At 34.2% G+C, this 16251-nt stretch overlaps 1 protein-coding gene across 1 annotated transcript; it reads right to left on the reverse strand.

Annotated features, from left to right (window-relative positions):
* Nucleotides 1–2805: 2805 nt before the first annotated feature.
* On the reverse strand, nt 2806–15806 carry LOC124374543 (the record flags this gene model as incomplete). The annotated part of the gene is made up of 5 exons (XM_046832743.1): nt 15642–15806; nt 13927–14058; nt 9087–9193; nt 5253–5437; nt 2806–2920 (listed from the first exon to the last, which is right to left on the reverse strand). Coding segments are annotated over exons 3-5 (379 nt in total), but the record flags the coding sequence as incomplete, so codon positions are not given.
* Between the last annotated feature and the right edge of the window lie 445 nt (nt 15807–16251).

Below are 16251 nucleotides of genomic sequence, written 5' to 3' on the forward strand. Positions count from 1 at the left end.
AAATAATAGCGCAACAAATATAAAACCTGCATGGAAAATAATAAAATGATAATGTGAAAAATGAGTTTTGTAAATAATTCTAACATTGGAATTTTCACCTCGACGCTATCTACATTCAATAATTTCTACATCAATTCTGTAAATGAAATATAAAAATAAAATGGGCTACCCTAGATATGGTTCAGAGGAGCTTGTTAAAAATTTGCCAGTGAATTCTCAAAATTTTGCATGGCAACCAATTACTCCTAATGAAGTAATTACATTAGCCAGCAGTCTTAAAAACTCAAATAGTTGTGACATTTATCTAATGTCCAATAACCTTTTAAAAAATATAATAAAATCCATTGCAAGTCCTTTGTCTTACTGTTTTAACTTATGTCTTGTGGAGGGAATTTTTCCTGACGAGTTGAAGTTAAGTCGGATATGTCCGGTTTTTAAGAAGGGGCCCAAGGACAAGCTGCAGAGGTTATCGCCCAATTTCGATTATTTCCCGTTTTATCCAAAATATTTGAAATGTTGGTTTATGACCAGATAAATGCGTATTTTTAAGAAAACAATTTTTTAAGTAATTCTCAATTTGGATTTAGAAAGGGAAAATCTACTATTGACGCTGTAGATATGTTGGTGCAAGATGTGCTATCAGCCTTTGAGAACAAGGCTTTTGCTTAGGCCACCCTTTGTGACCTGAGCAAGGCTTTTGAATGTGTAAATCATTCAGAACTGTTAATGAAATTGAACTACTATGGTGTTTCAGGGTCACAATTAAGTTTTTTTAAATCATACCTTAGCAATCGAAAACAAAAGGTTTTGTATAGATGGAGAATGGTCCAAGGAGTTAGTGGTCTCATACGGTGTACCCTCAGGGCTCTGTACTGGGGCCCGCTCCTTTTTTAATTAGTATTAACGATCTTCCAAATTCGGGTTAAAGGTAAAACCTATATGTATGCTGACGACACTACATTTTTTAATTCTAATAAAAACCTTGAAGAACTTAGATCTCTTTGTCTAAATACTTTAAAAGAGGCTTCTGAATGGTTCAATGTCGAATGGATTCCATTTTAAACGAAGTAAAAACACAAAAAATCTCATTTTCTTTGAGAAAATTTAATGAAAACTTTCTAAAAGATAACCCTTCTACTAACGTAAAGTTTTTAGGAATTTATGTTGACAAGACTCTTACTTGGGGACCACATATTGATTATTTAAGTATTAAATTATCTCGAGTAATATTTTTATTAAAGCGGTTAACTTATTGCATTCATCAAAATTACATTAGATCAGCGTACTTTGCAAATTTTCAATCGGTATTCAGATTACGGAATAATTCTGTTTTGGAAAACTGCAGTAGGATAGAGGAAATTCTCGTGCTACAGAAAAAAGCTGTCAGAACCATTTCTGATGCAGGGCCCTTAGAACATTGTAAACCCATATTTGTAAGCTTAAATATTCCTACAGTGATCAACTGTGTATATCTTTGACTTGATCCTGTATGTTTTTAAAAACTCTGATATGCTTAAACCAAGCAGTCATAAGTATGACACAAGATCTAAAAACCAGTCAAACATTAATTCTTGTAGAATTGACTAAAACATTGAATAGCCACATTGTCATCTCACTAAAAATATATAATAAATTACAAAACTTAATCATTAAATATCCTGAGAAAACCTTCTGTAAAAAGTTGTATAAATGGCTGATAAATAATCCCTTTTATTCCATTGACGAATTTTTTAATTTGAATATCATAGACTTTTGAATTAATATTATTCAAGTTTTTAATTGTTATATATAGTGATAATTTTAATTAGACTTAGTTGTACTTGACATGCTTGTATGTATACATGTGAATTATGACTTTGTCAATGCTTCACTGCTTTAACGGCAAATAAAATTATTATTATTATTATTAATGCTTTGTCTTCTTGTCGTGATGTTCACTTTCTGGAAATTATCATGAATTAGTCATACTGTGACTTAAAGATGGTTTAAATCAAATGGTCTTCATTTAAATGAAGAGAAAGCTAAAATAATGATTTTCTCACAATTTTTTCCGTGATTTAGTGAGTTTCAGTGTAAATGGTATCAGCCCATCAAGGTCTGCTCCTCTCCTTGGTGTTATTTTGGATGATAATCTCAACTGGTCTAAACATATTATTACCTTATGTAAAAGCTGTCTTCAATTACTTTTGTTTTTCGGGTATTAATGCCTGTAGTTAGTAAAGAAAGTATCCTTCAAATATAATTTGCTTATGTATACACTAGGTTAAAATATGCTATTGGATTCTGGGGATCATAACGGTATATTAAAAGTTTCAGAATATTTAGACTTCAAAAAAAGGATTTTTCGCAAGAACCCCCATGTTTTTGTAGAAAATACCTTTAACTAACACAATACCCGCCACAACGGTAACATGGTCTACCCAATTCACAGATTGACACCTGTTGAAAAGGGCATGCACTATTCAAGTCTGTGACTCTATAACGCGCTGGCCTTGCCACCTGAAAACCTTTCCAGCTAAAAAAAATTCTAACAAAAAATTAAAATAATTTTACTGGAGAATGTTCATATACTGTACAAGAATTCCTGTTAGATTTTACTAATATATAAATTATTATAGTAAGCGACCTTATTTAAGTTTTATTATATAAGCATGTGACTTATTTCATAAAAAATTGTGTTATTACTGAAATACAAGACATGATTCTGATTCCTATAAATAATTTAAGACACTACAGAAACTTAGTGTAGGTTTATCACAATTTTAAGGTTGACGTTACTTACTGTCTTAAAAATTTGTAACTTACCTGAACCCAAAAAACAAAATGGCGACTCGACTGCAGAGACAAATATGTTCATCATTTTGTTACTTCCCGTAGGAACTAGAGACTCTGACATTTGTGTTTTCTTTTCTTTTTCAGGCTAAAAAATACAATCATAAAAATAATTACTCAAGAAGAAAATAAATAGGTTAAACGATTGATCTACTTTAGCTTTATATTACGATAAAATAAGAAAATGCCTCTTAAACAATATACTGTGTGTATATGAGCAAAACTATGATTTTATTCAAAATTTAATTTTTTGTTTCCAGAAATGTATACAATATTTCTGATCAAGAAGTTAAAATGTTCAATAAACTACCATAAGAAGCAAGGCATGTATCATTAAGCCTTTTACTCCATAAAAGCTTTTTTGGCCAGTGATACTATTACCTTAAGATATTAAATTAGTATAATAATGGTTTATTTATTTGTTATGGTTTCTAGTAATAACTTATTTATTAAAATTAGTATGTATCTTAAAACATGGTTTTTATTTTTGTTAAGTTTTAATTGTTATAAAGCTTTTATATTTTATTTTAGAGTAACTTTACAGTTAATTTGAAGAAAATTGTCTAAGTGATTCCTTATTATTAAAAATGAATGTCAATTGCAAGATTCATGTTTAAAGACAGTAAATTATCTGATTTCTGATCACAGTTATTTTTTTATGTGCAATTTTCTTTGGTCATAACAATATGTAATGATTCCTTATTATAATTACTAATTAAAATTAAATTTTCAATTAGCAACTGAAATATAAATGATACTAAACTCATGTTCTTCCTTGCCAAATATATTTTATCTGTGCTAAAAATACCGTACAAATTATCATTATCTGAGACGCTGTTACTTTGAACACAAACTTTCAACTAAGAGGGACAAACTTGCTGAATGTAAAATCCACATTCATCAAACATATTTCATTTTTAAATTAAATTTAACTAGTGTACTAAACAAAAACACAGTTGAGAGATACCCGGAATTGTATCTTATATTTAAAGATTTAAAGAGGAGTTCATTATGGAAAATTTGGCAGTAGTATTGGTAAAAAGCACCCAGCAATCTGAAATGGTTTCTTTATCATTGTTAAAAGCCGCAGGTTGTTTCTGACAGTGGGCTTTGTTTAGTGTTCGGATTTTTGGTTTCTACTCAGTTGACAGGATTAAAAGAAAGAAAGTGTCTCACAATGTCACAGTTCTCCACAGGAATGAATCATTTTTGTTAGTAATGTCAATCATGTTCTTTGGACATATTTACTATTACTTATTTTTGTTCGAAGAACATTTTTTGGAATCATGTGGAAACAAACTCAGTGTATGTTCAAACCACCAAGAGACATGCTGTTGACTCTCATATATGAAATATTAAGTTAATAAGCAATAAACATTAACAGTCATTTAATGGTTCTAGTGCACTATTCTCTTGAATGTGTCCTTCATTGAAATGCAATGAAAGGTCACAAGGTTTGAGTTCCAGGGAGGTCAAAAACAATTTGCAAATGGGTTTGAACAGTAAAAAAAACATATGTTATAATAAATTTAAAATGCCATACGTGTTGACAATCCCTTAAAAAGTTATCTGAGATGGAGTGGAGGTGTGCTTATTCTATAGGACATCTTACTTTGTTTCTATAAAAACTAATGAACATGTTTTTCTCACTGATAAACTGCTTTTTTATCACAATTTTATTATTTTATTTCCTTTAGTGACCGATCAAATCTGAACTAGTGATTTTCAAGCAAAACATAGAATTTGATTTTTGCATACTGATTTAAACACAACATTTTGAAATTTGATAAACCACCAAACGTTAAGACATTATTAAAATAATTCATATGAATTGTTGGAAGACTAAAAAGTTATACTACTGATAACAAATCTTTTTTAAATTTAGACGACAAAGAGATAATAATTCAAACAAACTGTTAAAGATGAGACAACTAATGGGAAACTAAAGACCACCTGAATAGAATACTCAAGTGATTACATGTAATGAGTTACAATAGAGAATTATATTTCACTATAGTAATGGTTTTCTTTACAAATTTATTGATACCTAAAAGATTCAATTCCAGTCCCAAAATTGGTTCTTGATTCTAAATCTGATACCGATTCTTGTGTTATTTCTAAGTAAGAATAAAGCCTGCCCGATTCTAAAAAATTGTGTCACTACTTGTGTCTTACAGTTGATATTAGTAGCTCCAAAAAATAACTAACTGAGAATAATTATATATTTTATAAGTGTAGCATAATTGTAATTGGACTGTAAAACTTAAAAAGTGACCACAATGATGGATCACTGGTCGCTTAATGGAACAACAGTGGTGCGATATGCGAGACTTTGGTTAAACAGGCAATGATTTCACAATCAAATAATACAAATTTTTTGTAAGTCTACTATAAAGTAAAATGAATAATATGCGACATACACTGTTTGTTAGTGAAGAATTCACACTTGACTTAGGCTTGTTCCTGGGAGATCTACTGGACTGACAGAGTTCCATCTTTCTCCTCACTTCTGCATCTTCATCCACTTTTTCTTGTATCAGAGAGCGAGCAACAGCAATCATCTCAGAGGTGCCCTTGATCACAACTCTTACCTCATTTGCTTCTCCTGAAAGTGTGATTTCAATTAGTGGGAAGTTTTATTTATTTTTCAATACCATATTTTATATATTGGATAAAGGAACATGAGGTATATGTGGGGTATAGGGATAGTGAACTATTTAGTCAGTTACAAACCTGAATAATGCTATTTTTACATATTGACAAATCTGGATGACAATGTTGAATAAGGCAAAAAATATGGACGCTTTGAACACATTTAAGGCAAACAAACAAACTTGGATGCTCTGAAACATGTAGAATACTATTGTTTCTGTATACTACAAAACTGAACAAAATATTACCAATACAACTTAACAATATCTAGATACTTTTATTTTTTACCACACGCATCATTATACAATGGGAGGATCATTTAAAAAAAATTAATAAACCTTGCCAAATATAATAATGTCAAGATTCAAGATGTCTTTATTAGTCATTAAGCAACATAACAAGTTACAATAGACTTCGTCAAACTATTGGGCAGTAATACTTAAACAAATAATAATTTATGAAACTAGAGACTTATTTTAAAACTAACAGAAACATTGTATAAGACATAAGAACTTACAAAACTACCATCTGGTATAAATAGAGAGTGGTTGTAGGAAAATTTATTTAAGAAATAATGAAAGCATTTTATGATAAAAAATCTAAAACACAAATTGAACAAGAAACACAAAGAACATAATACAAAAGGGAGTCGGAACGCCCATATTCCCATGTTAACAAAGGTACATTTTTCTCAGAAAGTACTTAGGCTACAGTCATAATTTTTTTCAACATTTGTTTATTACCTTATTTTGTGTAATCAGACCCAACTTGGATATAATTTTCAAAAAGTTTTTCCTAGTAAAAAATTTTTTTTTCCAAATCAATTTAAAAAATCACGTAAGCGTTTGGTAAAATTTTTATAGCAGCAAAACTAAGATTGCAAATTGCATGAAATTGGGTCTGATTGTTGGCAATAGCCTATAGATTATGTGGGAAAAATTTCAGTACTGTATCTTTGAAATACTTTCCTGAGAAAAATGTACCTTTATGAGAAAAAGGCTAACTTTCCGGAAATTCGCATTTATTGTGAAAAACAAGACAAAATGAGGCTCTAAGGCCTACCTTAGAAAAGTCCTGGGCCATACTGGGGTCCATCTGCTTCATCATCCTTTTCATTTTGAACCATTCTTCTTTTTCTTCTTTCTTGTCTGGCTTCTTTCGTTATTCCTTCCGCAGCTTTCTCACTTTTCCTCTGTCGCAATTCATCAATTCCGCGCAAAAGCACTCACTGACCTATTCACATAAACTTAGTCCAAGCTTCTGGAAAACTTCAAGTTTGCCACTATTTCCATCATTGAATGAAATGACAGCATCATATACACCAAGTTTCAACGTATCCAGCCTTACGAAGACCGTTTTGGAATTTTGGCCCATAACACATTGTTGAAGCTCTCGTTTGGATTCTGCGTATGTCCGTGTAAACATTTTTTTAACAACTCAGAATTTGTTTAGTGCCCTGTAGATGTATTTTATTTCTAACATTATCTCTTGAAGGTAGGCTATCTTTGTGGTCATAAACTGTACCTTGAGCCTTAGCCTTCTCATAACCACACCACGAGTCTGCGCCTTTCGGACACAAACCGTGTTGAGGATTTTTCATTAGTGGAGAGTTTATGAAAGTAGGTCGCCCAAATATTTTTCTTCATTTCTTCTACATTCTTTACACCTCTTCTTTTTGCAAGGGCATAATATGTTTGTAATATGTCTATTTGGGGCGTTCTGTTAGTCTTTTCTTTCCCCTAAGCACCTTACCGTCACCTAATTTTTTCCCTTTTTGTCTTTCTCTTCAACTCTCGGCAGCCTTGATCCCATCCTCTTCTGTATATGGCCTTATACATTCAAACTTTTTCTATTGTGACATCTTCCCCACATGGCTTAGCCTCATTCACTATTTGACATCCCTTACTGTCACCGTCCCCGAGAATATTTAGTGTACCGTACATTTTGAGCAACGGAGTTCCGACCAAAAACAGCAGCTTACATACCTCTAGTTTTTATTTAATTTTGAAACTTAGGAATAAGATACAAGTGTGAGAGTTATATTTTTTTAAAGGGAATAAACTAAACAAATCAAATAAAAAAATAAAAAAAAAGTTGTATAATTTTTTTTTGCATTCCGACTCCCCTTAAAACTGAATGAAAAATGTAACAATATAAATCATTAAAATATGTAAATCAGGTGGTTAAAACTTAAAATATAAAAGTATAAAACAACAGTTAAAATTTGACTAGATAAAATTAAAAACTTAAGGAACTAATATCACAGGCCAAATATTCATTCACAGGGTAAAATGCCTTTTCTTTAAGCCATTTGCTTATAACTCTTTTAACCCTTTCAGGGCCAGGACCAAATATGAGATGTTGCAAATTTTTTTCACATATCATATCCGCTTTGTGACTAGTCAAAAGTGCCAGGCTAAAATTTGCGATTTTGCAGTCTCTTAGATTAAAATTTATAACTTTTCATAAAAAATTAGAGAATGACCTAAAAGTTGCACCAAATTACTCATATAGATATATACTATCAACAAAAACATATATATATATGTAGTTTTTAAGTAATTTAAAATTAAAAAAAAATGTTTTAATAGATTACATAAAAAAAATTTTTATTGTGACTGGCTTTATAGAAGGCCGCCAGTGATATGTCAATGTGCTGTGACTTTTTTAGGATATATTTAGTCAAACATGACTCCTGATTCTAGGAATCAAGTCTGTGACATTCTGAAATTCTAGACGTTCCACTAAGAGGAAGGTGAACTAGAGTAAAATCAACATTCACATTGAATTAACCCTTTCCACCATAGCTACGTTATGTGTAGAAAACTCAGCCGCTCCACCTTTCTCTTGGATCGTGTCTAAAACATCGTAGTGCACTCAGTTATGTACCTGATGAGACAATGAGAACAACTCTTCACCTACATTACACTATATTTTGTAGGTCTAGGTGTCTTTGATGATCGAAACGATATTAAGAGTTCATTTTGAGCATTTTTGTCAACCCGACGTTTTTGGACCTCTTCAGATGAACATCACTACAGATTTCAGGACTCAACTTTAAGACGTTCAAATTACAGACACTGCAATAAGAGGAAGATGACGTGGAACTAAATTCAACATTCACACAGTCGATAAAGCCGTAACCCCCTACATGACATATTATAAGTTGAAATCCTGGGATGTCACAAAAATTAGTGTTAAGTAAAAAATATGTTTACATATTGAGAATACAATAGTTTAGAACTGAAGCTTTCTTTAAGAGAATAAAAAAAAAATCTAAAATAACTTTGATAAGCACCAGTGGTCTCATGCCTTTTACTTTGCATGGATTTATTGAAACATCTTGTAAAAAAATAGGATCATTATAGAATTAAATAGTGAAATGTAAAGATACATACAGTACGGACCATAAGAGAGTGCAGTTGTGGGAGGAGCTTATTTGATACGTGACCTTGGAACAGTTAAGTAATTAACTATGTTAATTTGAGATTTGTACAGTACATTATACAACTGTCTGTGTCTGCAGCAATGTGCTGTGCCAGGTGGCATGTTGTTGTGCCCACTGCACTCTTTCGTAGCCCTATTGTAGTGATTATATTTACCTCTTTTATTAGAAGATACACTATCCACGTTGATTTTTAGTATTTGAAGCTCTTGAAATTGATCTAATATTTTCTCCATTTCTTCCAATAATACGTCCTACTGCTTTCTGAAACAACACATTTTAAAATTACAATAGATAATATGGCTTTTTAATAACATTAAAAGTTAATAATTGATTTACAGCATGTAGTTGACATAGGCTACTTTTGAAAACTATATGTTTCTTAATCAACATTTTACCACAACACTCAAGATATATTGTTCAATACTAGTTTTTTATGGTGACAGTTGTTTACACTATCAGAAAACTGCTAGTTGGCGCTGCAATCTTGTGGATAATTATCAAACAATATGAATGCCCCATGAGCTTTGATTTGTTTATGGTATAATACATTTTATTTTTTAATCAATATTCATTATTTGTATATATTGTTACTTATTTTTCTTAAAGACTAGATGTTGATAACAGAATTTATTATTTCCTTTCCATTCCCACAACGTTTTGCTGTGATGATTGCTATGTTGTACCTGGTACGAGGTACAGGGAGGGAGGCAGAATATTAACTGTTGTATGACCTGACCAAGCACTATAGGAATGCACATGGGAGCAGTTATAGGTTTGAATGTTGACTGTGTGGGACCCAGCTCCCAACTGCTAAGGACAATAAGCATCTCATTGACATTCATGTCCAGGACTTTATTGAGTGAGAGCAGCTCTCATTTGCTGCTCATGCCTTCGCCCATGAGCCTGACTGGTGGTCCTTGTGTTGGAGCGGAGTATGGTTGCTGATATCCGGCAAGCTTATTTTGTCGAGTCGACTCTTATTGGACCTGCTTCCCTTGTTTGAGAAGTAGTGCTCTTAGTCAGCCTCATGAAGAGGCCACTATGGACCTTGTGCCAATTCCTCCTGTCATTGTGCTGCTACCTGAGGTGAGGTTGGAGGGTTGGATGGTGATCTTCCGACTGCAGCATTTGTTCCTGTGCACCACCAGATCAATGGTCTGGTGAAGTTAGTGGAAGATATTGGTGAGCTCATAGCAGAATTTTGGAGTGGTGGACCTAGCATTGGAACAATCCAGATGTTTCCAACATTGTAGAGTTCTCTTGATCCTGTTACTTCCATTCCTATGACCCACAAAGCCCAGAGGGCTCGACAAGGAGCTGCATACATGGCCTGGAAATTAAAGTTATTGGGAAACAATGGAGTGTGACAAGAACTGCTGGTGATAAAGTTGTGCGAGATTCCATTCTGTTGGGAGTAGTTCGTCTGCAGCGGCAGGGGCGGTTGATTCATGGGAGGGGAAGTGACAGGGAGATTCAGCTGAGTTCTAAGCACGACACTAAAGGTGAGATGTTACGCAGAGCTGAGTGTCTTGATGGGGATAATCTTCTCCCAAGTCTGTATACTCCTTTTGAGAGCCCTAATCTGGGCTCTGGTTCTTTGGCTATACAGCAATGCAGATGTGGTGGCATTTGATGCCACTGAGAAAGCTGTTAAGGGGTGGACTAAGACACTCATTTCTAAGAAGAAGCACCAAATTGCTCTGGATGACAGCATGGGACCTGCTCTTGGTTATGGTCGGGGTGGGGCCACAAATAACTGAGAGGTCAAGTTGTGTTGGAGCCAACAAGGGTGCGTACGTTTAATGACCTTACTGATCGTTTTCCATTGGCTTCTGGGATGAAGAACAATCAGTCCTATTGTTTTTAACCTTGCCATGGAACCAGTAATAAGGGTGGCACCCAGTTTGGCTCCTTGGTGTGGTTACAGACTCTGTGATTTGGATGTGCCTATTACAGTGTATTGTGATGACAATTCTTTAATTGCATCCGATGAGGTGAATATGAAACAGCTATTGGCAATGACATGTCAGCCTCGGCTAGATTGAAGTTTAACGCAAGGAAGTGTCCTAAACTTAACTTTTGACTGCACACGGTCAGACAAAGAATCCTGTCAACTGAGTATAAAATCAGTGGTTGTGCCTGAGAGAGGGTGAGAAGTACTGTAAATCTTGGTGTGCTTATGGAGTTCAAGATTAACAAGACACCTGAGCAGGACTCTGCATAAATGATTATTGACATCTGTAAGCTTGACAGATGTCTCTTAGTGCCGTGGCAGAACTTCGCCCAGAGGATATTTATTCTCATCAGGCTTAATTTTCTCCTGAGGGGTGATAAGGTGGCTAAGAGTTCCCTCATTTAGATTAATAAGGAGGTCAAGTTAAAAAATAGTTAAAAAATGGTGGTTGGTAGACATTCCCTCAGTAGTATAGCCAGCTGCTGCAAGAGTTTTTCAAGTGCATATGGCTGGTGCTACAGTGTCAGACCTGCTTATAACCTCAGGATGCAGGAAGGCTCTTCTTTACGACCCCGCTTACCACTTAGATGTAATTTAGATACACTCACTACTAACTACGATCTGAGGAAAGTTGAGTGATGTGGTTTGCTAAATTAGAGTTTCCAATAATTTTATGAAGGCAGAAAATTTACTCGATTTGTTGATTGGTGGTTTGATTTTTGAGGTCGTCTGGGCACAGAGCCCCCAGAATGGATCTCATACTTTAAATTTGTATGCATAACAGTGATGGGTTTAGGGGTGGCTACTATGCTGTATTGAACTTTTAAGTCCATTCTGTCTGAAGAACAGGGGTGCAGTGAGTTCCTCAAGTAGGATCGTCCCTGGGGTGGAGGATTCATTTCGGATGAGCCTTATGTTGGTGAATGAGTGCGAAAGGGATATGGCCATTCTATAAGAGAATTATTACAGGGCCTTTGGAGCTGCTAATAATGGGGTATAAGCAGTTGACTACGGATCTCTGCTATCAGGGATTGATTTGAAGTAATGGTTGATGGATATGAGGTCAGTGAGCTGGCAAACAAGAGGGTGCTTAAAGCGCCTTGGTAATTCAGATCGATGCCATCAGATAGTCCTGGGATAATTATATAACGTGTCCAGCGTCCACCTACAATGGTAGTGGCTTCTTGCTTATGAATCAGTGCGTAATTTTGCTGAGCTTACCAGCTACTGGTTAAAATTTAAATAGTTCTATTTTGTTAACTTTTTATTTGATTGATGTTTCTATGTTTACTAGGATTTATTTTCATGAATTGTTTCAAATTTTATGTTATTCAATTGTAAAGGTATTGTATTTGTATGTTACTACATTTTAACAGTTGGATTCTGTTTAAAATTTATATTTGACTTGTACATTAAGTATAGTTATGAATCGTTTAATGGCCAGCTTACCTGGGAAGGATGGGTCTTGCATGGAACACGAATTTAGATAATCTATTCTATTTTCTCAGTGCATGTTGCTAACAATGTAAAATGTAAATCCCCTTAATATAAGCAATAGGTAAGTTTCTCTACTGTTTCTTTTTGCCTAGAGGAAAAGAGATAAGCCTCCACACATAGGCATCAAATGACCTTTGCCTCTCCCTTACTTAAAGTTTAGGCCCTCAAAATCTGAGAGCTCCTATTCTCCGATATCCTTACGGCTGAGAAGATACGCCCCTAGGAATTGTTTCCTAATTTTACACATGATAGGACAGTTTAGCTACATATGTTGTGCTGATTCTTCTGCTTCTCAGCAAAGTCTGCATTCATCAGTCTGGCTTTGACCCACCTTCATCAGATGTTTCCTAAGAGGGCCATGTCCTGTCAACATCTCTAATACCCGTCGTATATCCTCCTTCATTCAAGGAGAGCTGACTACTTTTGCATAAGAGGAGATAAACATTTTAGATTGTTTAAGTCCAGAGGCCTTTCTCCAGGTGTATCTAATCAGAGGGATCTAATCCTCTTTTCCCAATCTTTTAAAAGAGCTATGCTATGGGAGAAAACTACTCCACAGACTGGCTCTGGCCCTACCAGAAGGGTTTCTGTAAATATATTTTAACGAGGGTATATGCTTTATCATATCAATGCCCTCTTCGTGGCCTGGCACCCAACCGAGTACTTTGCTCCTCTTTGTCAGTTCCCCTAGTACATCTTACTTTTTCATACTGTTTTTGAATTAAAAGAGCAGGACGTCAAGTGCCTTTAATGCTGCCTAACCATCTGAAAGTATTAAGTATTCTACTCCTTATGGCATCATTTGTATGAGCCTTCAGGCACATTATTCTATTGCCATGACTTTCCATTTGGAAGACTGTGGCTGTTTTCCCAGTGGTACTGCAAAATTTGCTCCTGGCCCATACATACAAAAAACCCTGCCCTTGAGTCTAGGTGTGATCCAACTGTGTAATACTTCAGGATGCCTTTAGTAGGGTAGGCCTCATTATTACTCCATTTATATCTTCATTAGGGACAAGATATGATTTGGTCAAAGGAGTATTTATTAACTATAATCTCTGATATGTAGGTTATAATTTCAGCCTCAGAGAATTCTTGCATTATTACCATGTATCCTTCGGAGAAAGTAGGATTAACCCCCTTTTTACTCAGAAGCTTTATTGCACTTAATCCAGCTGTCTTCTTCACCTCCTGTCCCAGAGGTGTATATCCCAGAACCGCTTCAAAAGCCAAAGTTGACAGGAGCTCTTGGCCTGGTGGTTACTAACACAAGCTAACCGTAAAAGCCTCTTGGCAGCTGTTTTTAGTTCTACTATCGGACACCACACTAGAGCAGTATATGTGACCATTGGTTTTATTATGGCTTCATATATCCAATATAAAAACTACTGTACTGTCAGTTAATAAATTGTATAAATAGGTAACTTAAACAAAGCACGTAGCAAATTAATATCACCATGAGTGGAAAGTAGAAATGGTTTTTCTAGTCTTAATTATTACACAGTCCTCTGGCATTGAGTGGTATGTCACATATTTTACTCACCTCTGGAACCCAAGTTTCATACACTATAATGAGGGGTTGCGTTGTAATTATTTCATGTAACATGCTTTTCAGCCATCTGAGCAGATTCTGCCGTGCCTCTGATATAGCATGTTCGGTACTCTTCATTGTCATCTAGGAGAGAGAAAAACAATAAACCAATGTTAGTGTTACTCGCACAAAAAATAGTCTGATGATATATGTTCCAGCTATGACTTGGCTGCAACATATTGTCTGGGAAAGACAGATCAGTATTTTCCCTTACATGTAAAACTGGCAACAGTGCTGGGTGCGTGGTTTAGATGGGAGATTGAGATAGATGACCAACCAACAACTGATTAATTTTGTATGGGATGCTGCTCTAAACACATGTTCTGTACAAGTTATAGAATATCATTTTGTAGACAATTACTAGGTTTTACTAATTTGAAAAAAAAAAAATCAAAAATTCATTACTTACATGAATTACACAAACTACTTTCTGTAAACGAGTTTTGGATTTAGTAAGAGGCAAATCGCCAATGAAGGTATTAGTAAGTGGTCACTGTTGTGACTGTAGAGACTACAGCTTAAGAAAAACCAATTTTAAGCCTTTATCTTTAACTTTAATTTTAAACTATTTCTGCATTGATCATAGCATTCTAGACTGAAAGCTATAAAACGTTTTTGAAATACCACTTTTCATGGCATAACTCAATTCAATTAATCAACTCATAACTAAGAACAGATTCAAGTGCTTCAATTTCAAACCATTGTTCAAGTTTAACAAATTTAAATTATATTTTTTTCAAAAATTCAACAGTTAACTTGAATATATTTTAACTTTTTAAATAGGCTCATCAATACACCATGAGAATGATGTGCAGTACTCTGATAACAAACACGAAACTATCTTTTCTACAGAATAATCAAATAAATTACGTTTTTTATTTCCAAGCTTGCCTATAATTTCCTTACATTAATAAACCTAGAAAGTGGCAGGTGAATGTTTCTCACATGACCAATCCCTTATGCATGCTTGTTTTTAAATTCTTAAAAATATAAAACCTTTTCCAAAATGAGAGTTATATCATTAATTTTTGTTTTAAGTTTCAGATTGTTTGGTGTAAAAACGAAAATTACTGTAAAGTATTTTTTACATTCATCCGTTTTTACAAATTTTAAGAAATAATTACAAGAAATAAAATACATGGGATCTTGAGAATGAAATAGCTGTACAGACTTGTAAAACATTTAAATTTATGGAAATATTGACACTACCCAGCTTTATATCCTACAAACCATAATATTTTTCTTACTTTAATTATTACCTCATTAAAACATCAACAAGACAGTAAAGATTATGTGACTGGACAAAGCAATAACTGTGAAAGAACACAAAAAACATCAAAGAAATGAAAAGACCAAAAGATACTTGTATTCTTTGAAATGGGGTGTATGCAAATTTATAGACAGGGAAGTGAAATTAGTATGAAGTTTGCTGGAGATGGTCTCCTATTGAGCAAAACTAATACTTTGCCCAGAATATTTTATTTTCCAATAAAATAAGCACCATAATGTGGAATTACTTTTTATTTTTGTTTGTTAACATGATATATTATGACTATTTTCAATTTAATAAAACCTAAAGTAAAAAAAAAAAATAAATAAAAAAAAAAAATACTAAGGTTTGTCCCCCTATTAAATTTGTATTAATTGTTTTACCAAAAATTACATACCTTCCTCTTTAAAATTAATTCTCGTTTCTGTTTTCTGCTGGATATCCTTGATGTTGCTTCCTCCTCTCCCGATAACAACACCAACTACTGAGTTAGGAATTTTCATTTCAATGAGTTTCACCCTTGAAGTTTTCACATCTTGAAGAGTCTCATGTAAATCGTCTTCTTCCTAAAAAATTAAGTAGACATTGAAATGTAGACAATATCCTGCTTTATATACTACAACTATAGCACGGTTCATACACTTGGAACAGTACGCTAACATAGGATAAATGCATAGTTTAATACAATAATACGTTCATCAAGTAACATGATCACACACACACACACACACTCACACACACACACACACACACACACCACACACACACACACACACACACACACACCACACACACACACACACACACACACACACACACACACACACACACACACACACACACACACACACCACACACACACACACACACACACACCACACACACACACACACACACATCACACACACACACACACACACACCACACACACACACACACACACACACACACACACACACACACACACACACACACCACACACACACACACACACACACACACACACA

Source organism: Homalodisca vitripennis, unplaced genomic scaffold (assembly GCF_021130785.1).
Source record: "Homalodisca vitripennis isolate AUS2020 unplaced genomic scaffold, UT_GWSS_2.1 ScUCBcl_8970;HRSCAF=17302, whole genome shotgun sequence".
Lineage (NCBI taxonomy): Eukaryota > Metazoa > Arthropoda > Insecta > Hemiptera > Cicadellidae > Homalodisca > Homalodisca vitripennis.